At 43.9% G+C, this 27224-nt stretch overlaps 1 protein-coding gene across 3 annotated transcripts in view; it reads left to right on the top strand.

Moving 5' to 3' along the window:
- The window catches only part of DEF6 (DEF6 guanine nucleotide exchange factor), a 50713-nt gene extending 25354 nt beyond the window's left edge, over positions 1–25359 (top strand). The window contains exons 4-11 of one of the 3 annotated variants that reach the window (XM_033919029.1): positions 1697–1924; positions 5527–5673; positions 9762–9870; positions 13783–14081; positions 16010–16176; positions 18864–19062; positions 20986–21076; positions 24548–25359. In XM_033919029.1, coding sequence (XP_033774920.1) covers positions 1697–1924; positions 5527–5673; positions 9762–9870; positions 13783–14081; positions 16010–16176; positions 18864–19062; positions 20986–21076; positions 24548–24744 — 1437 coding nt within the window. In that variant the 3' untranslated portion in view covers positions 24745–25359. Of the gene's footprint in view, positions 1–1696; positions 1925–5526; positions 5674–9761; positions 9871–13782; positions 14082–16009; positions 16177–18863; positions 19063–20985; positions 21118–23723; positions 23748–24547 lie in introns of those variants that run through there. The other 2 variants (XM_033919031.1, XM_033919032.1) reach the window with 2 other exon arrangements.
- The last annotated feature ends 1865 nt before the right edge of the window (positions 25360–27224 follow it).

Genomic DNA, 27224 nt, shown 5'->3' with positions numbered 1-27224 from the left:
GTAAGTGGTTTACATAGTAACATAGTAAATGACAGAAGAATTTGACCACAGCGTGGCTGTCATGCAATGTTATGTGAAGTCTGTCTGCTAAGATTTCTTTGTGTTTTTTTTAAATTGTAATTCAAACAAATGAATGCATATTCAGACTTAAGGAGTCCTTTCCACTCCACATCACAAGAGAAGAAAGAAAACAGAAAATCACTAACCACATCAGTAAAGGAAATTTCAGCCCAAACTACTTAAGGCGATCTTTAGCAAAACTTCCGCCTACTGATCACATGCATATTTATCAAGAACCTTTCCAGCTGATCAGTTTCAAAAAAAAGTGTAATGAACATTCCGATAAGTAATTCTACATTTAACAGGAATCTTCAATAAAAATGTGATCCCTATGGCAAGAAGTCTAAATTTAAGTTGAAGAAATTGTTTTCGTCTTGTTGGCCTAGAAAATTTGTAATTTCTGGATAGAATAGTGTTACCTGATAGTTTGAATGTATCACAGTTTTTGGAGTCATCTAAAGACATAATTGATAAACGAGCAACTCTTCTCGTGTCCTTTAAGACAGAGCTTGAAAAACAAGATATTTTGAAATTATATTTCCTGAAAAAACAAGAGATATTTTGTGGTCAATGGGCGATAATTTTTCCAGATGTCTCTAGACAAACTCAGTTCAAGAGGAAACGGTTCCTTCAGCTAAAGCCTAAGGTTTTGGCAGTCGGAGCTACTTTCTTTTTGAAATTTCCATGTAAATGCTTGATTTCATATGGAAGTGATAAATATGTGTTTTTTGATCCAGCCCAGGTGGAAGATTTTATTAAAGAGAAACCTTTGCTAAAAGTTTAATTTCTAATATTGAGTTTACTTTTGGAGGATGATGTATAATATATGTAAAAGCCAATTGCCTGTTCCTAGATAGTAGATAGAAAAAATTGATTTGATGATTTATTTTAAAATACTGGCAATCAGCAATAATGTGGACTAGGATATGGTTGATTAGTTTCCTTAAATATTTTGTTGTTCCTTGTAGGGAATTTACATTTGCATTTTTTGTGTTCATTCATGAATGTTTGTTACTAAGGTATTGTAATGAATAATCCAATAAATAAAGATTAAAAAAAAAGAAAAATTTGTAATTTCTTGCCACAGAACAGGCAAGCCTTTTTCCTAAAATAATTGTATTTTTACTTTGTTCCTTCACTAAAAATGTTTGAGCATAAAGAAAGTTTAACCAAAATGCTATAAAAATCACTCCTCTAGTACAGATTAACGATTTTAGATGAAAAATATGCTCAGAGACACGGAGGCAAAAACAAGGGGCCAATCCCAAGAATATCGCCTCACCACCCAGTCATCGCATAAAATTAAATAGTAGAAAGACATTTTTCTTTGCTGCAGAATGCAGTCTAAATGATTTATATGTTACTAAAAAGTTTTTTAAAAACAAAGAAATTATCTTAATTACAGGTTTCGACTTGGCCTGTTTCGATCCGGCATCAGGGAACTGAGTTATGCATTCAAAAAGACTTACAGGGTGGTATTGCCTCTGTGTCTTTGAGCATATTTTTCATCTAAAATCATTAATCTGTACAAGAAGTTTGTTTAGTGTACTAGAGGAGTGATTTTGGATAGCATGGTGCTGGCTGCACTGGTTCTCGTGTTGCGTCTTGCTCAGCTTTTCCTTTCCACTCTTTCCAGGTAGAATATTTGCTGAAGAAAGTGAACAGTGCGATGAGCGTGGAACTGAGCAGTAGTGAGCTGGAGGACTACCTTTCCCAGGAGTCCCTTCAGCAGAGCGGTCTCTCGGTCTGGCAGTTCCTGGAGATGGTGAATTCTGGGAAGTTCCTGAGGGGTATTGAGAGGGAGACCATAAGCATGGCCATCGAGGAAGTGTACCAGGAGATCATTGAAGGCGTCCTAAAGCAGGTAACCCAGCTCCAGGCTTCCATCCATTTTATTCCACTCTTTCACTATTTGCTGGCTTAAGAGAAAAAAAAAAAACAACTTCTTGTACTGAAATGGGTTCATAGACAATGGCGCGAAAGACAAAAGCGCGCGCCGACAATTGAGCGCAGCGCACGCCGCCACGCCGCTCTAAATTACAGTTTTTAGGGACTCCGACGGGGGGTTTTGTTGGGGAACCCCCCCAGTTTACTTAATAGACATCGCGCCGGCGTTATGGGGGGTTTGGGGGGTTGTAACCCTTCACATTTTACTGTAAACTGAACTTTTTCCCTAAAAACAGGGAAAAAGTAAAGTTTTCAGTAAAATGTGGGGGGTTACAACCCCCCACACCCCCCCCACAACGCGGCGCGATGTCTATTAAGTAGAGTGGGGGGGTTCCCCCCACGCCCCCCGTCGGAGCGCTAAAAACAGTAATTTAGAGCGGCGCGGCAGCACGCACTGCACTCAATTGTCTGGGCGCGCCTTTGTCCCGGCGCGCTTTTGACCTGACACCCTGAAATGCAGGGCATCTAGCATTGGAAGCTGGGGCAATTTTTTTTTTTGCCCTAGGTTCCCGAGATCCTCAAGTACTGGGACATTCAAGAACATGACTGTTATTGTCATTATTAGGAAACTCTCTTTAAAGCACTCAGTAATCACCAGAAATGGGGCGGCAGGAGCCTCGGTGAGTTATGTGAAACGGATCGAGTCTATTCTGCAGTGTCACAGCCAGCTTACGAGCGGCATCGCAAATCCTGGAACTCCCAGAGACCAAGTGATAAGGAGCGTTAAGCATCGGTGCTTAGCTCTACTTAGTTAAGCTTCAGTGCTTAATTACACGTTTCTGTGTACACTTCCCCCTCCCCATTCGCGGTTTCGGCAATCGCGATTTCACATATTCGCGATTTTTGGGGGAGGGGGAAAAAAAGAAAAAAATACCCACAGTTTAGCCTTCCCCCCGGCATCCCGGCCTTACCTGGTGGTCTAGCGGGCTTTCGGGGCAGGAGCGATCTTCCTACACTCTTGCCCCGTAGGAAATGGCTGTGGGGAGTTCCCGTCGTAGTCTCGAGAGATCACTCCTGCCCCGAAAGCCCGCTAGACCACCAGGTAAGGCCGGGATGCTGGGGGGGAAGGCAAGAGGGAGGCAGGGGTGGGTCAGAGCCGGACTAGAAGATATTTGCGGTATTTCACCATTCGCGGTCCGGCTCTGCCCCTATCCCCCTCGAATCCGGAGGGAGAAGTGTACAGCTTAGTGACCGATGAAGGAAGTACTTTTGTATGCAAAAAATACGTAGTCATGTTGCCATCTTAGATCTCATGCTTTTTTTAAAATTCTGCCTCTGAGGTGGAATAAAATGTTAGTGTTGGAGTGGTGGTAGGTTGCTGTGTCAGCGTGATTTACCAGTAGTCCTTCCTGCTCCTCTGCCTCTTCCAGGTGAGATAGGTGAACCAAATGCAAACATGGCGCCCTAGCCAAGCAGCTGAGAGGACAACAACCACAGTGGAATCCATCTGAATCTGAATTTAAAATCCATTACAGATGCCTATGAAAACAGTTCTGAATTGACCCCACCCCCACCCCCGTCCTTAGTAGCGGTATAGAAGCTTCCAATAAAAATAAAGAACCGAATCTCCCCCCTTCCCACCTGCAATATAGTACAAAATTGAACCCCTCCCAGTCCTCAGTATTAAAAAGAAATGTAGCAGGCTGAGCCCCAGTATATTAAAAAGAAGTGCCCACCAAGCCTGTCGGAAGGAGGGGAGGGTGGGGGCTGAATATTTTCTGATGTCGTTTTAGGCAAAAACATTTTTTATTGATGATAACACAGGGTAAAAAATGTTGATTATCAAACCACATAACAAAAACAATGCATCCCACTCCGACACAGAATAAGAATTGGGTTACAACATAGCAAACATCATCATTTTATAAAGGTACAAGATAGCCCCCCTCCTCGCCACACTCTCAAAACCCTATGTATTGTATAGATCAGAGCAGTCCAGGCAACTGTGTTCTTATAATAATTAATAATAATAATTTATTCTTATATACTGCTAAACCATTAGTTCAAGGCGGTTTACAATAAGAGAAGGCTGTACAAACAGTGAATTGTGCACATAAAGATATCAAATATCTCTCGGGAAATACAAAAATGGCAGTTAAGTCACATATTTATCAAACAGATAACTGGGGGAGAGTGTGGCGCAGTGGTTAAAGCTCCGACCTCAGCACCCTGAGGTTGTGGGTTCAAACCCTGGCTGCTCCTTGTGACCCTGGGCAAGTCACTCAATCCCCCCTTTGCCCCAGGAACGTTAGATAGATTGTGAGCCCCCCGGGACGTTCTGAGCTCCCTTGGGAGAACGGTATAGAAAATTGAATAAATAAAGTTTTAAGAAATTTTCTAAATGAATGATAAGACTGAGCTTGGGGAATAAGAATATTCCAGCATGAGTTCATTGCAGCAGCCTGAGAAACATAAACCACTAAGTTTTTTGTGTGTTCTTATTTGCGTAATAAAATTCGAAGTGGGAAGAGAGGTAGGCTGGGGTCAGTCCGAATAAAACTTTAAAACAGACACAGCCAAAGTTAAACAAAACTCTAGCCTCGAATGGTAACCAATGAAGCTTACGCGGTCATATTTTTTTAGGCCAAAAATCAAGCGGACTGCTGTATTCTGTTTTATTCCGAGTCTGTTAAGAATTTTTTTTAATGAGATCCCAGGTAAACAATATTACAGTAGTCCAGAACGGAACAAAATTGATGACTGAACCAATAACCTAAAAGACATTAAATCAAAATATTTTTTAATAGTGCGAAGCTTCCATAATACAGAAAAGCATTTTTTTTTTTTTTTTAATCAGTAGATCAGTATGATCATTAAAAGATAATGAACGATCTAACAAAATGCATGGATGGGAGAACATCGCAGGGGAGGAGACATAGGCATCCTGGGACTGTCTGCCAAGTCTCTTCCCTGAAGAAGCCCTTTCTGGAAACGTCAATCGCTCCTCCTAAACTTACTTGCTCCACTTCATCACTGACGCTGAAACCGTGGATTGAAGACAAAGTTTTATTTTATTTTTCTTTCCAGCTTATGATTTATCTTTAATCTTATCTATTGTTTTGCCTTTTGTCTTTGTTTTGTTCTATTTCTATCATTTAAATTTCTCCAGAATTCTACTGTTCAACGGCTCCCCCTTCTGCTTCTATTCCTTTCTCTCCTCTCTTCTACCTTCCAAAGTATTTAGATCAATGCTGTCTTGTTAAAATGTTTATTTTTCCTCTAACTCTACTTTTCACTTCTCTATTACCCTCCAGGTACTTTAGTTAGATTGTGAGCCTTCGGGACAGTAAGGGAATTTTTCAAGTACCTTTCTTATTTCTAATCTTAATGTATATTTTCTGTAAACCGCTTAGAACCTAACGGATGTAGCGGTATATAAGAAATAAATTACATTACATTACATTACAATGTGTCCCCCTTCCCCCATCTGATGACGAAATATAAGGAAGCCCGTATCCAGTTCCCTATGTGATGTTGTTCTATAAATGCACTTATTTCCTTTCTCCTGGCTGCTCTCAGGGGTACCTGTGGAAGAAGGGTCACCTGCGGAGGAACTGGAGCGAGCGCTGGTTCACCCTGAAGCCCAACTCGCTGTGTTACTACGTCAGTGAAGAAAAGAAGGAGAAGAAGGGGACCATTTCCCTAGACAGGAACTGCTGCGTAGAGGTAGCTGCTCTAGCGAGAGGAGGGGCTCGAGGGGTAAGGGAGAGAGGGTGGTGGGGCTGTCGCTGGTGCTCATGGTAGGAGTCGCTGTTGGCAATGCCTTACCTTTTGGGCTTCTTTACTTGGCAGATCCACGTATACAATCCAAAGGGTGCGTCGGCACCCAGAGCAGTCGCTCACCTCACCCACCTTTTGTGGCAGCCTTGGCTATGCTTACACTATGGGGTCCTTTTACGAAGGTGTGCTAACCAATTTAGCGCGTGCTAAATGCTAAGGCGCCCACAGAACACAATGGGCGCCTTACCATTTAGCGCGTCCTAATCTTTAGGGCGTGATAAATTGGTTAGCACGCCTTAGTAAAAGGACCCCGATGGGACAAGTTTATTATTTCTTTGATATACTGTCTATCAAAAATGTATCTAGATGGTTTACAATCTTTTTTTTTTTTTTTTTAACTATTTAAACAAAAGAGAAAATAAAAATTAGAAAAATAATATCCACACATGACAACTAAAATTTGCAGAGGGGAGGGGGTTACAGGGCCATGAAGGACTAACATGACAGAAGGAACAAGAGGTGGTAAAAAAAAAAAAAACAACACATCGAGATAAAAGAAAATATTAATGTCGGAAGGGAAAAATCCAATTTGGGAGAGTTTTGCTTTGTAAAAAGCGTTTGGTGAGGAGAGCCTGAACAGAGTCTTTTCCAAAAGAAGGAAATAGCGGCTGTAATATTAAGTACTATAAGCGTCCTTGAATAGATAAGTTTTCAGTTTTTGACCTAAATAATCTTAAGGAGGACTATGTGGAGGGGGAAGAGCATTCCAGAGCAAGGGTGCCATGACGGAGAATACAGACCTCACCTTTCATCAACAAGTTAGTGCAGTTAAGCAGAAATGTTTTCATAAGCTTAGGCTCATCTGTGCTATTTCTTCTTTTCTCGATCCCCCCTCTATCAATATCCTGATTCACTCCCTAGTAATTTCAACTATAGATTACTGCAATGCCCTTTATCAAAGTATAGCCCAGAAAGAAATCCGCCGTCCACAACTGTTGCAAAACACTGCTGTTAAATTAATCTATCATGCAAAAAATTTGACCATGTCCCTCCTCTCCTCCACAAAGCACATTGGCTCCCTATCACAAGTTTCAAGTTTATTAGGATTTTATATACCGCCTATCAAGGTTATCTAAGCGGTTTTACAATCAGGTACTCAAGCATTTCCCCTCTCTGTCCCGGTGGGCTCACAATCTATCTAACGTACCTGGGGCTATGGAGGATTAAGTGACTTGCCCAGGGTCACAAGGAGCAGCGCTGGATTTGAACCCACAACCCCAGGGTGCTGAGGCTGTAGCTTCAACCACTGCGCCACACACTCCTAGAACCACGCCACACTCATCGCCTCTCCTATAAAATACTCCTCTTCACTTTTAAAACAAAAAAAACTCTAACCAGTTCATAGATAAACTTTTGATCCCTTACTCATCATCTAGGACCCTCCGATCTAATAATCAAAATCTACTCTCCATACCGTCAATACGGGAACTGTTTTACGATACTACTCGCAAATCCATCTTTTCAGTCACCGCCCCCTCTCTGTGGAATGCCCTCCCATTAGATGTTCGATTAGAGAACCCGCTTGAAAATTTTAAAGCCAAACTCAAAACTTACCTCTTTTAAAGATGCCTTTACTCTTTAGTATCAGCTTCCGCCTCTTAATCCCTTGACTCTTGTGAAGCTTTGACACATCTAATGCTTCTTTTGAAGTGATTCCCATCCTAATGTTTTTGCCACTCCCCATTTACCGTCCTTTTTTTAAAATTAATTTTACTTCAATGTATTTTAAACAACCTGTCTCTCCCCTACTTTCCTTCTGTTTCATGTACGTTAACCCATAATTTGTCTAGTATTTTTAATATTTGATAAAATATTGTTTTTATTTACCTATTTTAATTTTTTTCAATCTTTTTATATTGTACACCGTTTAGACCAGTGGTCTCAAACTCAAACCCTTTGCAGGGCCACATTTTGGATTTGTAGGTTCTTGGAGGGCCTGAGAAAAGAAATAGTTAATGTCTTATTAAAGAAATGACAATTTTGCATGAGGTAAAACTCTTTAGAGTTTATAAATCTTTCTTTTTGGCTAAGTCTTAATAATAATATTGTCATTTATAGCTAAAGAGACAATGATCAAAAAACTGTTTTATTTTACTTTTATGATTATGATAAACATACCGAGGGCCTCAAAATAGGACCTGGCGGGCCGCATGTGGCCCCCGGGCCGCGAGTTTGAGACCACTGGTTTAGACACTTGTTTTGATAGATGGTATATCAAAAATAAGGAAACTTGAAATTTGAAACTATTGTAGAAAATTGCTCGAGTGGAAGGGACTTCTAGTAGGGCTTGATGATTTCAGCATAGATTACAGGTTGCATTGTAGGGGATTAAATGTTTATCTATAAAAGATGGAATATTGGATTGTTTTGTATGTGAGGAGTAGAATTTTAAATGTGATGCGGTGAGGGGGCCAGGCTGTACTTGGATATCATACTAACTACGTAGGCAGCAGTCTGCAATTTTTTTTTGGCCACTAACTGAGTTATGCCTGGATAGACAATGCTAGTCCACGTCCGGGCACAGGCATTGAATTTCCGTGTGTGTGTGGCCAGCTGTTCCTTTATTTATTAAAAAAATTTCTAACCAATACAAACATAATCATAATTGGTCCAGTTAAATGCAGTATTCAGCACTTTACACCTAAGTGACACTAGACAAAGGACTGAGATTTATGCGGTCCAATTTGTCTGGTTAATTTAGGTGACTGTACAGCAGGGGTCTCAGAGTCCCTCCATGAGGGCCGCAATCCAGTCGGGTTTTCAGGATTTCCCCAATGAATATGCATGAGATCTATGTGCAATGCACTGCTTTCAATGCATATTCATTGGGGAAATCCTGAAAACCCGACTGGATTGCGGCCCTCAAGGAGGGACTTTGAGATCCCTGCTGTACAGGGTGTCCTAAAAGTCACTACACACTTTTAATAAATTCTTAAAAATTACACAAGAAACTGAGCTTATTCATATTCGTAGCATCACGTTCCAACGCCTGGAAGACTAGCTGTATCCCTCCACGTGAGCGCCTCCATTTCTGAAAACTTTCAGCCACCTTCGGACGCAAGCGGCAGTTTTGCAACGCTGCTCTAATGTCAATTGGCGAGCCATGGTTAAGGGATGAACTGCAACGGCTAACTATTCTTTTGCTGATGGCCTCAAGTCCCTCCGAATGATACCTGGAACGAAATAGAAAAAAAAAAAAGTGTGTAGTGACTTTTGGGACACCCTGTATTTGTATTGTATTTGACTCAGACCTGCCACGCTCCTTTGTTATTTACGCTTCTATGTTACTTGTCATTGTACCCTCACCTCTTGTGTACGATCCTCTCTTTAACCCTTGTTAACCGCATCAAACTTAATGGCGCATTGTGGTATACAGTCCTCCCCCCCAAATTCACGGAGGTTCCATTCTAGGAACCCCCGTGAATTTCCGCCTGTCAAAAGTCAGGGGAGGCAGGAGAGAGCAGCTGGAGCGTCGGCAGGTGAAGAAAATCACTCGCGGTCTACTCCGACCGCCTCTTCCTGTAGTATAGTCGGGCTACACCAATCAGGAGTTGCTTTGACACGCAGCTCCTGATTGGTGCAGGCCGAGTTTACTACAGGAAGAGACGGTCGGAGCAGACTGCGAATGAGTGAGTCCGCGATTCGCGAACTCACAGAGGAACACTGTAGAAATAAAATTTTATTTTATGTTTATGTTAAGTGCTGGATATTGGCGCTTAACTATATATGTGTGCCAACTCCATCCCCCAGACAGTTAATAAAATCACCAGTTACGACTTTAGGGGTTATTGCTGATATTCGGTGGTATTGCCCAGTTAAGATGACGCTGAATATCGGTGGGTAATCTCACATAAGTGATTTAACCAGGCGTGAGTCTGTGCTGCCTGGTTAAATCGCTTTGAATAGCGACCCTGTAGGTTTTAGGTTGAACAAAGACATTTACCCATTTGCTTCCATTCCTCTCCTCACCGTAGGTTCTCCCAGACCGAGATGGGAAGCGCTGTATGTTCTGTGTAAAAACCTCATACAGGACATATGAAATGAGTGCTTCAGACACGAGGCAAAGACAGGAGTGGACGACGGGTATGTGCCTTGTGGGGGCTGGCGGAGTAACGTACTGTGTGGGCACAGTGGCGAAGTGAGGGAGGGAAACGCCCGAGGGGGGGGTTGCCTGGCATTTGCTGCGCCATGTGCCCCCCCTACTCTTCCCCGCCGCTTGCGCGCCCCCTCCCCCGCGTATATCTTGAAATTTTCACCTGCTGCTCGCGCCGGCCTCGGCTTCCGTCCGTTGTGAAATCCTGGTCCCGCAGCTAGGAAGAAGGGAGCCGAGGCCGGCGCGAGCAGCAGGGGGTAGATGCGGCTCGCACCGGTGAATATTTCAAGAGGTACGCGGAAAGGAGGAGAGGCGCCGGCATCCTGAACAGTCCGCAGCCCCCGCTTCCCCCCCCCCCTCCCTTACTGCGTGAGCAAACAACGTAGAACCTGGAATCCTCCCATGCCAACCATGGACTGTGTGATGGGGCACAAGCCATTTCCAGTACGAACATCTCTGCCCTTTCTGCTTAACTGGCTGGCTTAAGCCAGCTGGCTGATAAAAAAAAATAGTAATGGTAAATGAGCATGAAATTCATGTTCCTCGGTTTCTTAGTGCTCCCACTATGTGACCAGAGCAGGAAATGTCTTTGGGTTTGGCATATCCTCATGTTTTTTAAAGGGAAACGGTGAAGCCAAGGCTGCTGAGGACAGCAAGTGAAAGAAGTATACGTTGCATGCCTGTTTACCGCCAAAGTCCTTTCTTTCTTTCAGACGATTAGCATCCAGCTAGGTTGACTCTCACCCAGTGGAATACTAGGGCCGCCCTCTGAGGTGACATTAAATTTAGCTCTTTAAACGCTCTGTGCTCGGCCTTGTATGCAGTAACCTTGTAGCCTTCTGAGTTATCTTCCAAAGCACAGCAGACGCTGGACTATCTCGCGCTTTCCTGCTTCGGATGTCATAACAAAGGCCCTCTTCATCCGTCCGTCCTTCCTTTTCAGTGTCTCACAACACTTGCCCTGGACTGAGTTAAAAACGTCATTAAAATGACGTGGGGGGTTTTTTTATGTGGGTTTTTTTTTTTTTTTTTTACTGAGTTTGGGCACCTAAAAAAACAGCGCCGTTTGGAGAATCCGGGCCTAACCAAACAGTTTCAGTGACGCTATCCAATTAGATGCCATGGAATATGACCGGCTAGCCCCCAAACGAGCAATTTAATTAACCAGGAGCCATTTCTGGCTGGTTAAATCACTTTGAACATATAATCCTAATGTTATTAACAAGGAAAAAGAAAAAAAGAGGGACACGCCCAGCCAGCCTGGTTTTTTCAGTATACTCACAATGAATATGCATGAGATAGATTGAGGGGTGGTAGATTCAAAGGCAATGTTAGGAAATTCTACTTTACGGAGAGGGTGGTGGATGCCTGGAATGCGCTCCCGAGAGAGGTGGTGGAGAGTAAACTAAACTAAACTAAACCTTAGGTTTTTATACCGCGCCATCTCCATGGTCGTGGAGCTCAGCACGGTTTACAGGGAATGTAATGAGAAAGGAACTCCAGGGAAAGGGTTAGATGAAGATCGGAGGGAAGAAGAAAGTTAGAGAGCTAGAAAGTCAGAGAGGAGGGAGAGTTAGATTTTAGAGAAAAGCCAGGTTTTCAGATGTTTTCGGAAGGCTTGGAGAGCACTCAGGTTCCGAAGGGGGGAGGTGAGGTTATTCCAGAGCTCGGTGAATCTGAAGAGGAGGGAAGACCCCAGTTTTCCTGGGTGGGAAATGTCTTTTAGTGAGGGGAAGGATAGTTTTGATTTTTGGGTAGGTCTGGAGGTACTACGATTCGAGGAATTCCAGGAGAGTGGGATTAATGGAGGAAGGATGCCGTGAAGGATCTTGAAAGTTAGGCTGATGCATTTGAAGTGGACTCTGGAAGTTATCGGAAGCCAGTGAAGCTTGGAAAGTAGTGGTGAGACGTGATCGAATTTACTTTTAGAAAAGATAAGCTTGACTGCGGCATTTTGGATCCGTTGGAGTCTGTGGAGGTTTTTCTTCGTTAGGCATATGAAGATGGAATTGCAATAGTCCAGTCTGGAGAGGATGATGGATTGGACGAGAACGGCAAAATGTTTTTGTTGGAAACAGGATCTTACTGACCTCAGCATGTGAAGGCTGAAATAGCATTTTTTTACCAGGGAGTTGAGGTGGTCATTGAAGGACAGTGTAGAATCAATGATGACGCCCAGGACCTTGCTGGAGAATTCGAGCTGCAGAGAGGAGCCAGAAGACAGTGGGATTGAGGGGGGTAGCTGAGCTGTGACTGGGTTCAAAGAAGCGTGGGATTAACACAGAGGATCTAGAATCAGAAAATAATATTAAATATTGAACTATGACCAGTACTGGGCAGACTTGCACGGTCTGTGTCTGTATATGGCCATTTGGGGGAGGATGAGCTGGAGAGGGCTTCAATGGCTGGGAGGGTGTAGATGGGCTGGAGTAGGTTTTGACGGAGATTTCGGCAGTTGGAACCCAAGCACAGTACCGGGTAGAGCTTTGGATTCTTGCCCAGAAATAGCTAAGAAGAAAAAAATTTAAATTGAATCAGGTTGGGCAGACTGGATGGACCATTCGGGTCTTTATCTGCCGTCATCTACTATGTTACTATGTTAGATTTGTATACGGTGGAGGCAGTGTATGCAAATGTATCACATTCATAGTCACTGTGGATATCTTTTAGGATAGACTGACTGGCTGCGTCCCAAGGACTGAGTTGAGAACCCTCCTGACCTAAGGGCCGTTTTGCTAAAGTGCAATAAAATCTGGGCTTAGCGCAGTGCATCGTGGGATTTAAACCCAGATTTAATGCACTTTTCATTCTGTGCAGATCATGCACTAATATTCCCATTAATGTGCAGAACCTGCAAAAAAAATATATATATATTAATGCAGAGCAGTTATTTATCTCCTGTTTCAGAGGCACTAAAGCTCTGATTATATAAATGATGCCTAAAATTAGGTGCCCAGATTGGCACACCTAGCAAATCTAGGTGCTTAATTTACCTTCCCTCCCCCCACCCCCTACCTTTTATGAAGCCGTGTTTAGTCTTTTTTATCGCCAGCCATGGAATTCTATGAGCGTCAGAGCTTTTGTCACCATGGCTAGCGATAAAAAAAGCCTAAACGCGGCTTCATAAAAGGGGGGGGGGTTAATTATTTAAAAGGCTTAATTGGTGCTAATTAAAAATTAGCGCTTCATAATTGATGTAAGTTGCACTTAATTGGATGGTAAGTCGCCTATCGCTTCGATGTTAGGCGCCTAGTCCAGGGCGCCTACCAGAATGTAGGCATGGTTTTCAGGCGGATCATGGATGTGGGTTTCACCTAGGCCACTTAGCCCACTCATTTAGCCCAAGAAAACCCTGGCACAAATATGGTGCACCTAGGGTTAGGCGCAATTCTGTAAAGTGCCCCTTTTTAAAAAGCCCGGATTCTCTAAACAACGCCCAGCAAACAGGAGGACAGATCTTCGGGCACCGGCATGTCCTGTGCATTGGTGCCGGTGCCGGGTGCCAGATGGGGGGTAAGTGATGTGTTTGGATAGGTGATGGGTACGGGGAGGATGTCGGATAGCGGCGGGGGGGGGGGGTGATGTGAGCGGGGGGGGGGGTCGGATCGCGGGGGGAGGCCCTCGTACATCGAGGCAAGCTCGGTTTGCGAGGCGCCGATTTTGCAAATGTTTTGCTCATTTTGCAAAACACTCGCAAACCGGTGCACTCGTAAACCGAGGTACCACTGTACTGTAAAATGTGTTTGTGTGGTACCGTGTTAATAGCTTAAGTTCCTTTAGTAAAAAGAACCCCTTAGAGAGGGACAGAATATTGGGTAGAGCAGAGGGGCATGAAAATCGTGGTGGCACTAGAAGGAATCGGAAAGAGCGACCCTTGAAGAGATCTGCCATTTTGTCTTAAGCGATTCAGATGGCTGTCCGCCTGCAAGCGGAAGGGAAGAAATCCCTTCACAAGGACCTGAAGCAGAAGAGGCGAGAGCAGAGAGAGCAACGGGAGCAGCGAAGGGCGGCCAAGGAGGAGGAGCTGCAGAGGCTGAAGGAGCTTCAGACGGAGAAGGAGCAGAAGCTGAGGGAGCTGCAGTTGCTGAAGGAGGCGCAGGAGCAAGCCGAGCAGCTGCAGCAGGAGGAGGAGGCGCGGCGGAGGCTGCAACATGAGGAGATGCAGCGAGCCCTGGAAGTGCAGCTGCAGGAGGCAGAAGAGGTGAGTCTGTGGTAGTCTTCCATCAGCCCCCCATCCTCACAGCACTGTTTTATCTTAAACAAATTACAGTACTCCCCTGATATTCGCGAGGGTTCTGTTCCAGGAACCCCCCCCATGAATATCGAAAAAACGCAAATACGGTTTCTCGCCTGGGGAGGAAGGAGAGGGCAGCTGGAGTGCCTGTGAGTGAAGGAAATCACACGCAGTATGCTCTGACCGCCTCTTCCTCTACTAAAGTTGAGCTACACCAATCAGGAGCTGCTTTGACACACAGCTCCTGATTGGTGTAGCCCAACTTTAGTACAGGAAGAGACAGTCGGAGAATACCGCGAATGAGTGAAACCACGAATTTGCAGGGGAACACTGTATAGTGATTCTAAGTTTTAATGTCTTACCATATATACTCGAATATAAACCGAGATTTTGGGGCCCAAAAATGGGGGTCTCGGTTTATATTCGGTCTAGTGCCCACCCACTCCTCTATCGGATTTGTCGCAGGCCTCTGACGGGCCACCAGGCTCTGCACCTTATCCACCCTTCCTGTTCTGTCCATTGTACTTCCTTTCTGCCGATATCATGCATGCCGTGCCTTCCCTATGACCCGCGTACCTGGAATCTCTTGTGGTCCAGGGGTGTAGCGGACTTACCGCGCTCCTGCCCCACTGCTAAACTGGTCACTGCTGTGAATTCTGGCTTCTGCAGCACTGAGCAGCATCCTGAATGGCCGCAGCGAGTTTCGTGAGAATTTGAGGGAGTCATTCAGGTTGCCATTCAGCCAAATTCTGAAGAACATTCCTCCCTCTTGCATCCCTTTCAATCTGTCCACTGTTCCCTCTTCACCACCATATCCATCATTTCTCCCTCCCTCTCATTTTTCTCTTCCTTACGCATCTGTGCCTCACTTCTCTCCCTCCCTATGCCCAAAAATTCTCCTCTTTCTTCCATTCCCCATGTTCACCATCTCTCTTTCACACTCACTCACACACTCATGCCCAATTCTCCCTTTCTATTTCCATCCCCAACTCAGCATCTTTCCCTCCATCTTGTGTCCCAAGTTCATGCCACCTTCCTCTCTCCCTTTTCTGTTCAAAGTTCATGCTCCCTTCCTTCTGTGTCCCATGTTTGTGTCCCCTCCCTCCTTCCAGGCTTTGTCCCAAGTTTGTGCCCCTCCCATGTCCCAACGCATGCCCTCCTATAACCTAAGTTCGTACCCCTTTCTCCCTTCCTTGGTCCAACGCGCGCATGCGTGTTCTGTGATCCAACTACTTTGGTGCCCCCGTCCTGCAAGACCGTACCGGAGCCGTCCAGGTCAGCCGCCTTCTTCCTGCCTTCCAGCCATACTTCTTCACAGGGCCACGGGCCCTGACACTGCATGTGGCTGACCTGGAAGCCTTCTCTCTGACATTAGTTCTGACGTCGAAGGGCCCAAAAATCTCAGTTTATATTCAAGTATATACGGTATTACTGAGTTACTTGTTAGTTTTGTCCCTGTCACTGTAAGGCCTAAAGGATGACAACTGGTGTACTGAGTAGTGATGTCACCCAAACAAAGAGAGAAAGTCAATATGTCAATAGTGTAATCACAAGGAATAAAAGACCTTGTGATTACACTGTTGACTTTCTCTCTTTGTTTGGGTGACATTACATATTTGTGAGGGAGGTTTTTTTCTCCTTTTTTTATATTATCACTGAGTAGGGATGGCAGAAAGCTGTTCTGGATTTGCACTATCTGACCAAATAAAGCTCCTGTATTAGGCCTACCCTTGACCTTTAAGTGTCAAGAGGAAATAGTATTAAACATGCTGGAATAAAAAAAATCCCCACAAATCCTGAATTGCCTGCCAGTCACTCTGGAGCAGGGAACTAAATGGCCTCTCTGGTCCAGTATGAGCTGCGTGCTGACAATGTTCCCCATGTTGTATCCGCAGGCTCGGGCCTCCATGCAAGCTGAAATGGTTCTGAAAGAGCAGGAGGCTGATCGTCAGCGGAAACGGATTAAGGAACTGGAAGAAATGCAGGAACGGCTGCAAGAGGCCCTCCACCAGGAGATCAAAGCACGTCAGGATGAACAGGCTGTGAGATATGCCCAGACCAGGTGAGGCAGGGAAACGGTGGCTTAGCTAGGGATTTGGCGCCCAGCATCGCCACACGGTGCGCTTCCCTGCTCTTCTCAACTGCGCTGTGTGCCCCCTGCCCCCTCATTGCTTGAGCGCCTCCCCCCCATATACTTCTTGAAATGTTCACCGGTGGTGAAAAGGGAGCTTAGTGTTGGATCTGGTTTCCCTTCTCAATAGATCAATACATTGGTTGATCCTGTAATCTGCAGGATAAGACATTTGCCACAGATAGTACACTGGAAAGCGCCAAAACAGCACGTAATAAGTTTGCCTTAAATGTAGGAAATACAGAGCTTATATTGCCATGCCAATATTGTACCTGTAACTACATTTCTTAAGGTTGAAGAATGGGACATACCTACTGCCTCCAGTGTAAAAAGTCTGGGTGTTCTTATCAGCTTGATATTAGATGTGAAGCCTCAAATTAATACTGTGGTTAAGAAGGCTTTCTTTAAGTCATATCTGGAATCCATTGTCTTAAATACTTCCTTTCAGAGGGTAATTTCACACTGTTGTGCCCTTGTTAGTAATTTTAGTATTGGATTATTGTAATGCTTTATATGTTGGTCTTCCCACCTCTACTTTGAAAGCACTTCAGATTGTACAAAATACTGTTGGCTCATATTATTGTAAGGGCATATAGGGTTGATCCTAAGAACATAAGAATTGCCATACTGGGGCAGACCGAAGGTCCAGTATCAAGCCCAGTATCCTGTTTCCAACAGTGGCCAACCCAGGTCCCAACTACCTAGCTAGATCCCAAGTAGCAAAACAAATCATATTCCCCCTATTCCTTTTGAATTACATTGGCTTCCAATAACATGGAGAATGCATTTTTTAAGATTCTGTTGTTAATATTCAAGGCATCAAGATCATAAGGCGGTATTGATCTTTTGTGCTTCGTTTAAACTACCGACCATCTAGAATGTTGAGTCAACTGACTTATATTTCTTAGATGTCCCCTCTTTTCATCAAGTGTGGCTTGAAGAAACGCAAGCTCGTGTGTCCTCAGTCGTTAGGCCAAAGTTCTGGAATGCCTTACCAAGAGGCCAAGAATGATAACTTGCTGAAGGCACGTGTTTTTAAGCAGGCCTTTCCTCTGTGTTGAATGTGGGCTCATTTAATTGACAGATGCTGTAATTGCAGATTCTGCTATTTGGTTGGAGGAGCCCCCGGGAGCTGTAGTGATATGTATGCTGTTGACGGACTGGGTCAAGAACTGGTTGAATGGAAGGCAACAGAGGGTAGTAGTCAGTGGAGATCGCTCTGAGGAAAGGGGTGTTACCAGTGGAGGACCTCAAGTTTGGTTCTTGGCCCTTTTCTTTTTAACATTTTGCAAGTAATATTGTTGGGTAATATTTGCCTCTTTGTAGATTATACCAAAATCTGCAATAGATGGTGTGAATAACATGAGGAAGGACCTAGCGAAGCTTGAATAATGGTCTGAAATCTGGCAGCTAAGATCTAAAGCTAAGAAATGCAAGGTCATCCATTTGGGCTGCAAAAGCCCAAGGGAATGGTACAGTTTAGGGGGTGAATAGCTTTTGTGTTCAAAAGAGGAGCGGGACTTGGGTGTGATAGTATGTGATGATCTTAAAATAGCCAAACAGGTTGATAAAGCGATGGCGAAAGCTAGAAGGATGCTAGGGAGCATAGGGAGAGGTATGGCCATTAGGAAAAAGGAGGTATTGATGCATGTATAATGACTCTGGTAAGATCTCATTTAGAATATTCTGTATCATTCTGGAGACCGCACCTTCAAAAAGATATGAATAGGATGGAGTCGGTCCAGAGGAAGGCTACTAAAATGGTCGATGGTCTTCATCGTAAGACATATGGGGACAGACTTAAAGATCTCAATATGTATACTTTGAAGGAAAGGCTGGAGAGGAGAGATATGATAGAGACATTTAAATACCTATGTGGCAAAAATGTTCATGAGTTGAGTCTCTTTCATTCGAAAGGAAGCTCTGGAATGAGAGAGTATAAGATGAAGTTAAGAGGAGATAGGCTCAGGAGTAATTTAAGGAAATACTTTTTTTTATAGATGCTTAGAATAGTCTCCCAGTAGAGGTAGGGAAGACAGACTGTTTGATTTCAAGAAAGAGAATGGGACAGGCTTAGGGAAAGGAGGAAATAGTGGATGAGCAGACTGGGTGGACCATTTGGCCTTTATCTGCCATCATGTTTCTATGTTACTAAAGTTCTATGACATCACAATGCAGGTATAAAGAGCCTTAGCCAATAGGGAGAGGAGGAGATAGTGGATGCTGCGGATGGGCCATTTGGCCTTTATCTGCCATCATGTTTCTGTGATGTGTTTATTTTTGTTTTTAACTGTTTTACTAGTTTTAACATGTTTTATTGGTTTATTTGATTTCATTTTATGTATTATGTTATTTTTATATACCACCTAGAATGGTAGAGGGAGGGTTCTAAATAATAAAATACTATACTGTGAAGTCCTCTTCGGGGGGGATCTTTTACTAAAGATTAGCACATCCAACTGCAGCAGGACCCATAGGAATAAAATGTCTCGTGCACTAATCTTTAGTAAAAGACCCCCCCCCTTAGTACTCTACGGATAATGTGTTGCTCCAGCAAATGGGACTCTGCGCCAAGACTGTTCTGTGCAGGTTTAACAGTGAAATGCTTATCTCTTTAGGTTATTGATGGAAGAAGAGGAGAAGATGAAGCAGTTGATGCAGCTGAAGGAGGACCAAGAAGAGTACATTGCCCGCACCCAGCAAGAGAAGCTCCTGCTGAAGCAGGAGATGGAGAGCAAGTCCCGAGCCCTGGAGGAGGCCCAGCAGCAGCTGGAAGAAGTGAGGGAAAACAGGCAGAGGGCCGATCAGGACGTGGCGGTGAGTGGTCACAGATAACTGGAGACGTCACAGGGGATGGTCAAGTTGAAAGGGAGATCCCATCAAAAGAGCCACGTTATCGCAGGGAAAAGACTAGCAAGGGTTAGATTTGCAGAGTAACATAGTAAACCTGAATAATAATAATTTATTTTTATTTTTCTATACCGCCTAACCAGCCGTTCATAGCGGTTTACGCAATAGGTACTCGGCATACAATATAATAATAACATCATACATAATAAAATTCTAAGTAACTAATACAAGCTTTAAAACTAATGAATAAAAAAAACCCACAATATAAACTAAAATAAGTATAGATAAAAAGATTAAAAGAACATTATAACTACATGATAATATGAAAATCAGTAATGTATATTATATTGTTTAAATAAGTGGGTTTTAAGATCTTTTCAAAACTGATAGTAAGTAAGAAATGGAGAAACGAGAAGATTCAAACATGAATCCATTAATCCTGAAGGAAAATAAAACCAACCAGATCTACAAATCTTTAGAAACAAAAAAACTAAAATGAGAAACAAGGTAAGCCGGTGCTAAACCAAATAAAACTTTAAAACAAATGCATCCAAAATTAAATCACACTCTAGTCTCAAACGGTAGCCAGTGAAGCTTTTGATAATATACACCAATATGATCGTGTTTTTTCAGATTAAAAATCAAACGAATAGCTGTATTTTGTATGATTTTTAGTCGGCTAGTAGTTATTTTATACGATCCCAGATAAATAAGATTACAATAATCCAATATTGAAAGGATTGAAGATTGAACCAGGATTTTAAATGATATAAAATCAATTTTAAATGATATAAAATCATTGCCACAGGAACAATAACCAGCAGCTATTAAGGAGGTGGTAAGAACGTTTATGTTATCCACGCAGTAACCCGGTGTCTCGCAGATTTTTTCAAGTCCCGGCACACCAAACTCGGTCCATGTCTGGAGGGCTTCCGGGCATGCGCAGACGTCGACACGATGACCTCGCGCATATGTGCGATGTCATCATGTCGACATTCACGCATGCACAAAGACCCTCGAGATGGGGCCATGAACTTGCTAACCCTGAAATTACGACTCCAGCGCGGGGGTGCGGAGAGGAGAAGAGGCATCGGCCGAGGACATGCCTCTCGCAGCACACCCGGAATCTCGCGGCGGCGCACACTTTGTGATACACTGCACTAACCAATTGGCGTACGGTAATGTACAGTAGATGCACTAACTGGTTAGCACAGGAACAGTTATTCTCTGTCCAACACAACACCCTCTCACCCCCCCCCCCCAAAAAAAAAAAAGTATAAAATAATTATTACGCGGTTAGTGCAGTCACATGACAAAACTAATGCAGAACGCTTAGGCCAATTTTGCTGCGTTAGAACTTTTGAAGTTGTGATGATGGTCTTGGAGAAAACTGGAGTCTTTGTAGGTTGCATCACATCTATGAAGTCTCGAGTGTCGCTTGACAGCATTATCTTTGGTCCAAACAATGTACCAGAACCCACTGAGAATCCAGTTTTCTATTTCCCTGGGATTTAGTTCCCTCTGTATCAGTGGGACATAAAGGTTTGGGGTTGGGTTGGGTGCAGGTAAGACAGGATTCTGTCACATTCTGCTAGATCTGGGTTTTACCTGCCAGAGTAGGCCTTGGGTTTCATAGCCAGGAGGTGAACAAAAAAATGTTGAGGCTTGCACAGCTCAGCCCAGTTTCTGCAAGATCGGGCTCTCCTGACTTACTGACTTTATAAGGCAGTGAGTCTGCAGAGCTCTTTTCTGCGCTTTCGACAGCTAAGAGATGGCAGATAATACTGTCTTCCTGTTCATGCCTCTGTCTTATCAAAGAGCGATGGCTTCCTGAAGGTGGATCCTCAGACCCCCTGGCTCTGCTTGCTCACCCTCATCTGTTTGTTTCAGAAGGCACAAAGGAAGCTTCGGCAAGCGAGCACAAACGTGAAACACTGGAATGTGCAAATGAACCGGCTGATGCATCCAATCGCACCGGGAGGTGAGACACTCTGCTCACAATTACTCAGCCCGTAGGATAAGGTACATATTTGGGTACACGATGGCTGCGATCCACAGCTGCTCAGAGCCCCATCGCAGTGCCAGCATTCTGGCAGTTTGCCTAGACCAGGGGTGTCAAAGTCCCTCCTCGAGGGCCGTAATCCAGTCGGGTTTTCAGGATTTCCCCAATGAATATGCATTGAAAGCAGTGCATGCACATAGATCTCATGCATATTCATTGGGGAAATCCTGAAAACCCGACTGGATTCCGGCCCTCGAGGACCGACTTTGACACCTGTGGCCTAGACTGACCCCTGCCTGACCGGGCTGGGACTTGGAGAGCTGTGACATATATCCACATATTTAAAGACCATGATGTCGGTCACTCTGCTAGACTTGAAACCCAGAGAGCGCCTTTGCAGCGACAGTTGTAAAGGCTGCTTTTAAAAGTTAACTATTTCCATCCCGAATATACATCCAGTTCCTAATGTCTCACCCAGAAAATCAGCAGCAAGTTGAATGGCCTTCTGATTAAACAAAGACTGAGCCAGGCATTATGCACATACTGTCCTTGTTATTTTATCTGGCAGCCATGTTTTTCTGTATTATAACCTGGCCTTTGATTTACTATAATGGACACAATTTTGGTGTTATAGTACATAATTTAATAATTGGCTGCTGATTGGCAACTAATAATTAGTTTTAAGTGGTGCTAATTTGCAGCTACACTCGTAACTGCCCTTAGTCAGCATTGTACAAATTGTGTGCTCAAAATCCATAGTGCAAAACTGCAAGAGGGGGACTTGGGCAGGTTCTGGGTGTGCCTAGCACTTACGCATGTGGGTCCTAGAACACTGTCGGTTATGTGCCTAATTATCAACAATTAGGAGCAAGCATTTTACAGCAACCATTGAGGTGGCATAGCCATGGGGGGCCTGGACCCCTTTAAAATTGTGGCACTGGCTGCGTGGCTGGCAGGGATGCCCGAGTCTCGCTAGCCAAATAGGTTCTCTGCTGGAGCTGTGCCCATACTGCTGAAGCAATGAGGAAGCTGGCAGGGTACTCCAGCTGCAAGTGTTGGCACTTCTGCACATCCTCAGTTTATGCATTGAACTGAGCATGTGCGGAAGTGCTGGTGTCGGACGCTGGAGCACCCTGCCAACTTTAGCGGTATGGGCAAGGCTCTAGCAAAGAATCTCTTTCACTGGCAGGGCTTGAGCTTGATTGAAGTAAAAGGGGGAGAGGTGACAGGAAATACTTGTTCCCACCCCCCACTCCCCCATGCTCCTGGTTAGGGTTACCAGATTTTCCAAAAGGAAAGTCCGAACCCAAGGCCCGCCCCGTTCTGCCCTCCCAGGCACGTCCCGCCCCCTCGACGAGCGACGCCAGACAGCATTCGCGCATGCTCTGACATCATCGCGTTGCATATGCGAATGCCGTCCCTACGTCGCTCGTTGCCAGAAGCTTTTCAAAACCTGGACAAAGTGCTGGGTTTTGAAAAGCCATCCAGATCTCCGGACATGTCCAGGGAAATCCGGATGTCTGGTAACCCTTCTCCTGGCTGACATAAATTCTTGCACTTAGCACAAATCATCATGGCATCTAACTTTAGGTGCTATTTTGAGAAATGCCTTTTAAAATTATCGTCTTGCAACTGCAAGCTATATCACAGATTCTGTGAGAAAAATGTGTGTGCAGCCAAGATCACACAGACTTTTCTTGAGGGAACAGCTGTAGAAAGTGAATGTGTTATTTTGAAGTAGGGAATGACCCGGGGACAAATTTGTCCCCGCAGGAACTCAATTTCCTTCGTCCCCCATCCCTGCAAGTTTTGTCGCTGTCCCTCTCCATGCCCCATTCCTGTAAACTCCGCCTGAACCGCACAAGCCTTGAATATTTATGATTTTAAAGTGTTTGAAGCTTGTGCAGATGAGGACAGAGCTTAGGCATTGGTGGAATGAGGCATTATGACATCACAATCGGAGCTCTAGAATGTTGCTTCTTATGATTTGAAAGTGTTTGAGGCTTGTGCAGATGAGGACGGAGCTTAGGCATTGGTGGAATGAGGAATTATGACATCACAATCTGAGCTCTAGAATATTGCTACTTATGATTTTAAAGTGTTTGAAGCTTGTGCAGATGAGTACAGAACTTGCATGAATGGGGCAGGGACAGGAAAAGAACTCGCAGGGATGGAAAAATGAGTTCCCACAGGGACAGGGAAAAATTTGTCCCCATGTCTAGAGCCTTCATTTTTGAATGAACCCTCTATATACCTGTCTTAATATTAAACCATGAATAAGTGTAGGAGAAAGTCAAAGTACATCAAATAAGCAAAGAACAAAAAGCACAAAGGGCCATTGAAGTATGGGACAATCAAGCAAAATTGTATTGTTGGACCCAACTGCTGGAACAGCTCTGCTTGTAGAGAATCCAGGATCTCCCTACTATGAGACCCCAGTCAACATCTGGCATATTAAAATCACCTATTAGTAACACTTCCCCTTTTACAGCTATATTTTGAAAGTCTTCACTTAAATCTGTCACTTCTTCCATCTGTGAAGGAGGCCTGTATATCACACCAATGTAGATACATTTTCCATTCCCTCTTTCCAAATTGACCCCAGTGCCTTTTCCTTACCCTGTAGGTCCTGCAGTTGTGTGACCAACAATTCAAACTATCCTGTCCTTCTAGCAAAGGTATCAAAGGAGTCAAGATCTTTTGTCAATCTTTGACCTTCAAGTTCCCTCAACTTTGGAACAACCTTCCACTCTTTCTAAGAAGCTCTGTCTCCCTTCCCTTTTTTCGTAAGTCTTTGAAAACTATCCTGTTCACTAAGCATTTTGGTAACTAATTCTCTTTGATAACTCCTTCTCTATAGTTCTTATTGCCTAAACTAACTATAACTCCTTCTCTATAGTTCTTATTGCCTAAACTAACTATTGTAAACCGAGACGAGCTTTCCTCGATTGAAGTCCAGGTAGATATAGGATTAGATTAGATATAACACCATTCCCCTTCCTTTTCCTATCCTGTCTTTCCTGAACAGATTATAGCCCAGTATAACTAAATCCCAGTCTTGGTTCTCCGCAAACCATGTCTCCGTGATCACCACTAAATCCAACTCAGCCTCTTCCATCACAGCCCCTAGATCAAGAACCTTATTTCCCATACTAGGTCATGCTAAATGTTTAAGCAGTTGCACAACAAACTATTTTGAAACTATGCGAGGTCCCATTATTCCAGACACTATGTATTATTTATGATGGAATAAGACGCTAAGAAAAAGTACCAATTGTCATAACCAAGATAAGAAATACAAAATTGCAGTGGATCTCTTTGCCTTTCTCTGAGACAATCCTAAGGCATTCAAAAGGAGGGCCGAACTAGATGGTGATCTTTCAACCAATCTGAGTTTGCCCTGGCGGTAGAAATGCATTTCTCATATTTTTTATTTTATTTTTTGAACAGAAAAGCGAATTACCCCCAGCATAGGGTATCCTGGATTTCAAGCTTCCATTCTCGCCCACAAAGACTCTTCCTTCAAACTCAAACCAAAGACTGAGGACACAAACAGTAACCTTGTGGGCAGGGAAATCAAGGAGAATGTGGCGGAGAGCAAGAGGTCGCGACCCAGCAATGTGGATATGATCGACACGGCTCCCTGACACGACTGGTAGCACATTTGAAGGATAGAGGGAGTTAATGGGAGTGTCGCCAGCACTGTACGCAAATACATTTCATATGTAGAAGGGGGTTGACTGCAAATAGGCCCCCAAATCCATGACAGCTCAGGTCAAGCTTGATGGCTTGAAGTGATGATGCAATGAAAAGAGAAGGACCTTTGTTCCAAAAGTTCCGGTAAATCCAAGAAACAAAAAGATGGAACAAAAAGTCTCTGGATCTCACAGAAACTGTAAAATGATAGAAATTTATTGACATAAAAATTCAAATATCAATACAAAGAACATGAAGCGTGGTGAAAAGTCCATATAATGTCAATTGCTCATGCAGGTAACAACTAGCAGTGCGGAGCACTCCATGCCAGCTGCATTTCTCTTCTTAACACACGGTTCTCCAGATGCTCTTTCTGCATATCATACTTTTGTGTTATGACCGAAACACGGACCATGTCGGGACTGCGCTACGTTTAACCTAGTGATCTCAAACTTGCCAGGTACTATTTTGAGGCCCTCGATATGTTTATCATAATCACCAAAATAAAACAGTTTCTTAATCATAGGTCTCTTTAGCTATAAATGACAATATTATTATTAAGACTTAGCCAAAAGGAAAGATTTATAAACTATAAAGAATTTTACCTCATGCAAAATTGTCATTCCTTTAATAAGATATTAACTGGGGGGTTTTTTTCTGAGGCCCTCCAAGTACCTACAAATCCAAAATGTGGCCCTGCAAAGGGTTTGAGTTGGAGACCACTGATGTAACCTATGTGCTACACGGATTTATTATCTGCATCGCTTTTGTTTGTGAAGATTCCAATAAACTATTACGTCAAGTTCATCGTTTCCACAGTTTCTCTTGTTTTTAGGTAACAACTTATGACATACAAATGATGGCTTGTATCAGACCCGACACAGTCTGTGTTTCAGCTACCTTCCTTAGGGGGTCCTGATGTAACATGATCATTTCAAAAAGTATGCAGTTTGACTCTGAGGTTGAGCATAAGGGCTGGCATTACGCTATAAGCGCAAAATGTTTGACCCACTTTGGAAAGATGAGGTGACCTAATAGAAATGAGTCAGCTCCAGGTGGGATGGTAAATCTCAAACCGCGCCTGGTCTACCTAATTAAAAACAAATACAGTGGAACCTTGGTTTACAAGCATAATTCGTTCCAGAAGCATGCTCATAAACCAAATGGCTCGTATATCAAAGCGAGTTTCCCCGTAGGAAGCAAGGGAAACTCGCTTGATTGGTTCCCCACCCCGAGGCCACTGGCACTGCTCCACCACCACTAACACCCCCCCCCCACACACACACACACTCACACCAGCATCCCCCACCCGCCCAAACAGAAGCCTTACCCCATCTGGCACAGGCACACAGCCCAAAGGACGTGCCTGTGCCGGTGAACGAAGATCCTTCCTCATGCCTGGGCCTTGAGCATCTGTGCATGCTCAAGGCCTTCTGGCTCTCGCTCTCTCCGACATTCTCTGAGAATCTCGGAGAGAGTGAGAACCAGAAGGCCTTGAGCATGCACAGATGCTCAAGGCCCAGGCAAGAGGAAGGATCTTCGTTCACCGGCACGTCCCGTGGGCTGTGTGCCGGTGCCAGATGGGGTAAGGCTTCTGTTTGGGTGGGTGGGGGGGGCGATGCCGGTTCTCGGGGAAGGGTGTTCGAGGGCAAGCAGGTGGGGGGTAGCGATGCTCGCAAATCGAGTCAACGCTCGGTTTGTGAGTCTCGATTTGCAAGAATGTTTTGCTCGTCTTGCAAAACACTCGCAAACCAAGGTTTGACTGTAAGTAAATAAAAGCCATGTAGGGGCTGATACAAGTTATGATTTGTATGTCATAAGTTGTTACCTGCATGAGCAATTGACATTATATGGACTTTTCACGTGCTTCATGTTTTTCTGTTGATATTTTAATTTTTATGTCAATATTTTTCTATCATTTTATGGTTCCTGTGCAATCCAGAGACTTTTTGTTCCATCTTTTTGTTTCTTGGCTTGAAGTGACCAGCATATAAAGGCAAGAGACTCTCATTCCAGGGGTCAACAATCAAAAAGAGAACTGAAGAATTAGGTTTAAGGGGCACAGTCATATGGTTTTAAGACCAGTTGTGATCACAGTAGGGCGATAGATCTGCCAAGGAGCTATAAGCATCTGGAGATTTTGGGGGTTTTGCTACTTTCCTTCTTGAATTGACTCTGTGGATTCCAGTACAGCCATTATTATTTTAATCTGTATAGTGCTATGAGTGTATAGTGCACTTTACACGTTAAAAGACAGTCTCTGCTCTTTGAAGCTTAAAATCTAATGAAAGCACACAAACAAAAGAGGCTTTGATTGAAAAATAGGGAGGCTATGATTGGAAAGGATCATAACTCTTTTGTATCTGTGGTCCAAACAGAAAATATAAATGCCTCCTAAGAGCTTCTTGCATGGATTCTAAGCTTTCAAGTT

The sequence above is a fragment of the Geotrypetes seraphini genome, chromosome 13 (assembly GCF_902459505.1).
Source record: "Geotrypetes seraphini chromosome 13, aGeoSer1.1, whole genome shotgun sequence".
Classification (NCBI taxonomy): domain Eukaryota; kingdom Metazoa; phylum Chordata; class Amphibia; order Gymnophiona; family Dermophiidae; genus Geotrypetes; species Geotrypetes seraphini.
Note: the sequence above shows the minus strand (reverse complement) of the source record. Positions and strands in the feature narration are given on the sequence as shown.